A 6,891-nucleotide genomic window follows, 5' to 3' on the forward strand; every position below is an offset into this window, starting at 1 on the left:
TTTTTGGTTTTAAAGGCTACCATCTTCAATAAAGAGCGGATTGCAGCACACTTGAATGCTAATATCAGCTAACCGTTTAAAACACGAACTGCATTTTAAACACTAATTTTTATAAGACAAAACTCCCAAATACCAATGGTAACATGGATATTTTGAAAACAACAGCCTTGCAAAATTCTACTCAACCACACTTGTAGAGGAGTAGTTGTTTGACGGGAAAGTAAAACATCTTTTTTTAAAAAAAATTAGTATTAATCATCATGGGAAAGGGTCAGTGAACTGACCTTGTTCATTGGCAGGTAAATTTTTATGATCATATTGCAAAGCTAACTATTCCTTTTTTCCTTTATTTCAATTCCCTCATGTCATGCTGTCTGGCTCTTTTCCTGCAGCAAAGCTTCAAAATCCATCATTCAGTAATAACTACCATTAGAACCAGCTCATAGGGACTCTGTGTTTATTATCTAGCCCTAGTGTCAAAGAGTTTTTACATGCCAAGAGATACAAATTAAATCTTTTTAAGAATACTTCACAAAACCCAACACAATAAATACACCGTTTAGCTAAGCTCTATTGGGGCAAGCGCTTATCATTGAATAGAGGCTCAAAATGGTGCAGGTGATGTTGTAAAATGATGTATTTGGTGGCACCACACCAGAGCAGAAGCCAGACAGCATAACTATGGAGGAGCTGAAATGAAGAGCACCAGAGGATAAGTCTAGTTTCAAATCAGTTATGTGTTGAATGCCAACCAATTGCCCTTGCTATTCAGAGCATTCACCATCTATAAAACAAAATGCAACAATTAATTGCAGTGCTTACCACATTGTGTGCACTACTGAAAACAAATAATAATTCCTTTAATTTTTTGCAAAGGTTGTAGTTCATATTAAAACGAACACAATTAAAGCTATAAAAATCAGATACAAAATACTTCATCACTTTGCTGACAGAAAGCACATATGAGAAAATCTATCACTCATGTGATCCATATGCTACAACTAGGATTTAATTGGAAGCACATCTCCATAGTAAAGAGACCAAACACTAGGAAAACCCCCACAAAGCTTTGGAGCAAAAGGATTCCACTAGCAGAAATACGGTGTGAATAAACCCTGGTTGCAACACATGAAGCTAAGGAAAAGTATACTAACTGTGAGCTTTCCTTCCTGTTTTCTTTACCTGCTATGGCTCCAGTTAGGGTCAAGATCGCTATCAGCAGTTTATTCTGTATTTTTTGAGGGCTTGGTTGTTTGTTTTTTAGTTCGATCCAATGGGCTAGATCCTATAGACACGTACAGATATGAGTTATTTTATTCATGTGAGCAGCCCTACTGAAACCATGAGAGGAGTTATTCACCTGTATAAGTGTTTGCAGGTTCAGGCTTTAATGTTGGAACATATTTTACTGCATCCGTGTTGAAAAGCTAGCCAACTCTATGTTACACCATCCTCCGTAAAACTAGCTCACCAAGACCACCCAAGCAGTCAATCCTGAGTAGGGCAACTAATAATACAATTATAATTTTAATTTCTAAAGCAACCACACCGAAGTGCCTGCATATTGTACAAAATAAACACTAAGATTTGTGCAAAAATACCTCATTCCCCCACTTTCAGTTTGTTCATCTTGTACCAACAGAACCATAACTACACAAACATCTTGAAGCCATGACTGCCAAAAAGTAATTCTGTTCTATTATACCATATACAGCAAATGGTAAAGCAAAGCCTGGAGGATACTATGGAAGAAAAAGAACAATATGTATCCCTTGGGTCTGTGAAACGTTTAGAAAAACAGTCTGGGACCAGAAAGACTTTTCCCCCAGAGAAACCACAAGGAGCACAAAAAACTATTGTTCTTCTGAGGACCAAAGTTTGCCTCATTCACATGGAATGGTTACAGGGTTCTGCCCACATGGCAAAACCCAGAGCCTCCTGTACAGCCTCAAGAGATCCTTGTGCCTTTCTTTGGCTCCACAGAAGACCAGCTTCAATAGAATTGTGTTGCCTTGGATCTCTACAGCTAGTCCATTCCTCCGGAAATCCCTTTTCATGAAAGAAAAAGCAGCCACATAGTGAAGTTAATATGGATTGTCAGGGTTAATTCTGCTGTGGCATCCATGCATGGTTGAGGGTAACGGACACTCCAGAAACACATGGCGAGGCATACCTTCCCAACTCTACAGCTTATCTTCAGTAGTACTTGGCAAAAGGGGCGTACCATGGTGAAGATGCCCCTTTACTATGTTTTCTGCATAATAATCTGTAGGAGTTTTCCAGAGAGGCCCAGGAAGGAAGGATTGTGTGTGTGAATTTCCTTGGTTTACCCCAAGTCATTAACCTAACCTACCAGTTTTAAAAATGTGACAGTGTTTGCAAAAAGGAAATTATTCCTTTGGCTTCCTTCTTACAACTAATTAATGAGAGAAGCGGGAAAAAAATGGTTATGCCTTACAGTGTGTGTGTGTGTGTGTGTGTGTGTGTGTGTGTGTGTGTGTGCGCGCGCAATGTTTTGAAACCAGAAGCCCGTGGAGGGGGATGTTACGATTTGGGCGTGATAACAGTTAAGCTGACAGGATAGGAGTTCAAGGAGTACTTGTGGCACCTTAGAGACTAACAAATTTATTTGAGCATAAGCTTTCGTGGGCTAAAGCCCACATGATCAGATGCATGCAGATACTCTCTGGCAACCGTGCCTAGGGGACGCAACAGGTGAGGTTTTCTACATCGGCCATAGTGCCAGCCCCATGCAGACCCCGCCAAGGCGGCTTGCTGCCCCCATACCTCCCCCACAGGGATGCTCCCTGTCCCTACATAGGGAGAGGGCTGCTACCAGCCCCTGAGCACAGCCGGCGAACGAACCCAGGTGTCTCCGGAGAAGCTGCTTAAGCAGCCCACGTGCTCCAGCCCCAGCAGGGCTGCCCGGGCCGGCCACTGCCCCCGCCCCCCGGCGCCCAGCCCGGTTACCTGCAGCAGGCAGTGCCCGGGCCCCGCGTGCTCGGCCAGGCTGGCGTTGTAGACCTGCTGCTCGAAGACGGGCTCGTTGTCGTTGGCGTCCTCCACCAGGACGCTCACCAGGCAGGAGGCGGAGAGCGGCGGCTCCCCCAGGTCCCGCGCCACCACCCGCAGCTCCAGCGCCGCCTCCCGCTCGCGGTCCAGGCCGCGCCGGGTGCTGATCACGCCGCTCAGCGGGTCGATGCGGAAGAGCTCGGGGCCCCCGGGGCCCGGCGCCGCCTCCAGGGCGTAGCGCACCTGGGCGTTGGGGGAGCCGGGCTCGTCGGCGTCCGAGGCGCTGAGCCGCAGCACGGTGGTGCCGGGGGAGGCGGCCTCGGAGACGGCGGCGCGGTAGCGGGGCTGCGGGAAGGCGGGCGGCTGGTCGTTGATGTCGGCGATGCGGAGCAGCAGCGTCTCGCGGGCGGAGAGCGGCGGGGAGCCGGCGTCGGTGGCCGCCAGGCGCAGCTCGTACAGGTCCCGCCTCTCGCGGTCCAGGGGCCCCTCCACGCGGAGGAAATAGAGGCCGGCGGCGCCGCCGGGCCGCAGGGCGAAGGTGCCGTCCCCGCCCTGCAGGGTCAGGCCGATCTCGTCGCCGGCCTCGTCGGGGTCGGAGACGGAGACGCGGGCCACGTAGTCCCCCGGCCGCGCGGCCTCGGAGAGCCGGGCGCCGCCGCCCTCGGTCAGGTAGAGCACGTGGATGGCCGGGCTGTTGTCGTTGACGTCCAGCACGGCGATGGAGACCAGCGCGCTGCCCACCTCGGGCTGGGCGCCGCCGTCCCGCGCCTGCACGATGACGCGGTGCAGGGCCCGGGCCTCGCGGTCCAGCGGGCGGTTGACGCGCAGCAGCCCGCTCCGCTCCTCCACGGCGAAGTAGGCGGCGGGGTCGCTCTGGCGGCGGTTGATGAGGTAACGCACCTCGCCGTTGGCGCCCAGGTCCGGGTCGGTGGCCAGCAGGCGGCAGACGGCGGTGCCCGGCGCCGCGTCCTCCCGCACGCGGGCCCGGTACTCGCGCTGGCTGAAGGCGGGCGCGTTGTCGTTCTCGTCCAGCACCCGGATCTCCACCCGCAGGCGGCCGCTCAGCCGCGGGCTGCCCCCGTCCCAGGCCTCGACCACCAGCCGGTGCGAGTCCGCCCGCTCCCGGTCCAGCCGCCGCAGCAGCACCAGGTCCAGCGGCTCCGGGGGGGAGCCGCAGCGCAGCTGGAAGAGCGGCGGCGGCGCCTCCTGCCCTTCGGCCAGCAGCGTGTAGCCCTGGGTGCCGAAGCTGCCGGCGTCGGGGTCCCGGGCGCCCGGGAGGCGGAAGGCGGTGCCGGGCGGGCTCAGCTCGGAGACGTTGAGCCGCAGCGAGTCCCGCGGGAAGCGGGGCGGATGGTCGTTCACGTCGGTGACCGCGATCTCCACCTGCACCATCTCCCCGCGCAGCGTGGCCGCCACGAAGCTGTAGCGCGCCCGCCGCTCCCGGTCCAGCCGCCGCGCCGTGCGGATGATGCCGGTGTCCGCCTGCACGTGGAAATCCGCCAGCAGCGCCGACTCGCCGCTCCCCTCCGACAGGAAGAAGCCGCCCGGCTGCTCGCCGCCCGGCGGCAGCCCGGCCCGGATGTCCCCGACCAGCGTGTCCGCCGGGAGCCCCTCATCCACCGCCAGGCTCAGGTTGTACAGCTGGGCTGAGCAGCCCCCCGCCGCGCTCAGCCACAGGGCCACGAGCAGCGCCAGCGGCCCGGCCCCAGGCGCCCCTAGGCCCCCGCGTCTCCCGCTCCCCGGGGGGAGCGGCCGCTCCTGCTGCCTCTGGCACCCACCGCTCGCCCTCGGGGGCCGCGGCCGCTGCCCCATTTTCCGACGCGAGAGCCCCTGGTCCGGGTCTCCCCGCAGCGGGAGGATCCGAGCGCCGGGTGCTCCTCAGCCACCTCCTCGCAGCCCAGTGCGATGACACGGGGCTGGCTTCTAGTTCAGCATGGGGAGGGGGTTGTTTGCAGTCCTACGGCTCCGCCAGGGGCCCCTCGCCGCGCGCACACTGCCAGCGCCGCCGCCGGATGCCTCCTCTTCTCTCTCGCCTCCTTTATTTCTTTCGCATCCGCGCCTCGCTCCGCTTTCCCCCCGCCGGAGTCAGGTGCATGATTCCGCTTGCCAGAGCAGTGGGAAATCCTCTAAGCCACACACACACCTGCCAACGTTGGTGCGGGGAAGAACAAGCGTGCGCGAGAGAGGCGGGAGGGGACAGCTTCCTGGCGGCGGCGGCTGCAGGAGCTGAGACGCCTGCTACCCACCACGTCTCTGGAGTAGCAGAGCTGCAAACACACCCCCTCCCATGTGACTCGGCTCTCAGCCAGGGGCAGGCGCCGCTCCTACGGAGAGCTGGAGCAAGCACTGCAGCAGGGACTTGTCCCCTTCTGTCCTCTCTGGCTGGGAGGCGAGATTCTGGGAAGGACAGCACACCGGCCTGATCCTGCTAACCTGAACCTAGCGTTAGAAGAGACATGCAGGCCCTCGGTCAAGTGATCCATGCGAAGTAGTGATTTGGAATCGTAGAGAGAAATACGGTTTTATCCACGTTTATCTTGAATAACCTTATAGATCAAACACAAGAATAATCACTGATAATACAATTGGATAGAGAGACAATTTGTGCCAAAACAAGAACTGCTCAGCTTGTGGGGTTAATACAAAGGTTAAAATGAGTAAGTACACACAGGGATGTGAAACCACATTAATTCGGTTTGTGCAACTATTAAATAAGGTGATGGAAAACAAGCTTCTGGCAGAGCTGCCAGGCCAGGACACAGGCGGAAGGGGTTGACTTTGGGCTCTCATTTTCATCAAAGTCACAACAGTGCCTGCATTTGAAAATGATGATTTAGGGGGAAAGATAGACTGCAGGTTCTTAAAATACAGAAAATTGACAATCTGGGAGAAGTTCCTGTCTGGTGCCTTAATAATTTCAATGCAATGAAGTTTGCTCGCAGATTGTAACACTCCAGACTGCAGATTGATAATGATCTAGCATTTTTATAGAGCCTTTCAGCCAAGTGGAAGCCAAAGCACTTCACAAATTTTATTAAATAATTGTACAAAGCCATTAGCTGGATAAAATTGCAGCTATAGTCCCTGTAGTTAGGATCTCAGCCTCCTTTTCAGTGATTTGTGTAAACAATATTGCACTAATTTATTTATTAAATTCCTAGAAGAGGAAGCCACACGAAGGTCTGAGGTAAATGTGGTGTAATAATATATTTACCAAAAAAACAGTGCAAACCACATGAGGAGAAAATATATTCCCGAGGTAGGCAGTTATGGTGACACCTTAAGAGCCCAGGGGATAGGCTCGTTAGAAGGATGATATATTTCCTTGGCTTTCTACTCAGACAAATAAATCACTACATTTTTGTGAATCCTGCAGTGATCAGCCCTGCTATTGTGTATTGCTAAATTGTGTAACATTTTGTCATGCTTCAATGATCTAAAACAAACTTGAACCTGGAGATGGCTTTTATAAAGATTGATTTTTGGGGGGTGCTTGAGGAACAGCTTTTAAATGAAAGCAGTGAACACTACTACTTTTAGATGCAGAAATATGCTTCATCAGAAGAGAGAATTTAAATTATGCAAAAATCTGCAAGAATAAACAGTTTTATTACATTCAGCGAGTTTTTGTTCTCTTTATTATTCTGGTCCAAATTTTCCATAAAGTGAATGCTAGCTCTTTATCCCACCATTATTAGCTCAGTAAATAGTGAAAAGCACGGCAGGAAAGCATTTACCAGAAATAACTTCCAAGTTAAGTGAAACTTAATATCCAGTATAGCCTTTTTTTTTTTTTTTCTGTCACATTATCTTTTGCCACTACTTCTAAATCCCTGCTGCTCTTGGCAGTAGCTATTCTGGTTTTAATGTCACAAAATA

General features: G+C 52.5%; 1 protein-coding gene across 3 annotated transcripts in view; it reads right to left on the reverse strand.

Moving 5' to 3' along the window:
- Nucleotides 1-6,625, reverse strand: part of DCHS2 (dachsous cadherin-related 2) — a 236,933-nt gene extending 230,308 nt beyond the window's left edge. For all 3 annotated transcript variants that reach the window (XM_043513268.1, XM_038400391.2, XM_043513269.1), the window contains exon 1: nucleotides 2,971-6,625. In XM_043513268.1, coding sequence (XP_043369203.1) covers nucleotides 2,971-4,824 — 1,854 coding nt within the window. In that variant the 5' untranslated portion in view covers nucleotides 4,825-6,625. The remainder of the gene's footprint in view (nucleotides 1-2,970) is intronic.
- Nucleotides 6,626-6,891: the final 266 nt, after the last annotated feature.

Source organism: Dermochelys coriacea, chromosome 4 (assembly GCF_009764565.3).
Source record: "Dermochelys coriacea isolate rDerCor1 chromosome 4, rDerCor1.pri.v4, whole genome shotgun sequence".
NCBI classification, from domain to species: domain Eukaryota; kingdom Metazoa; phylum Chordata; order Testudines; family Dermochelyidae; genus Dermochelys; species Dermochelys coriacea.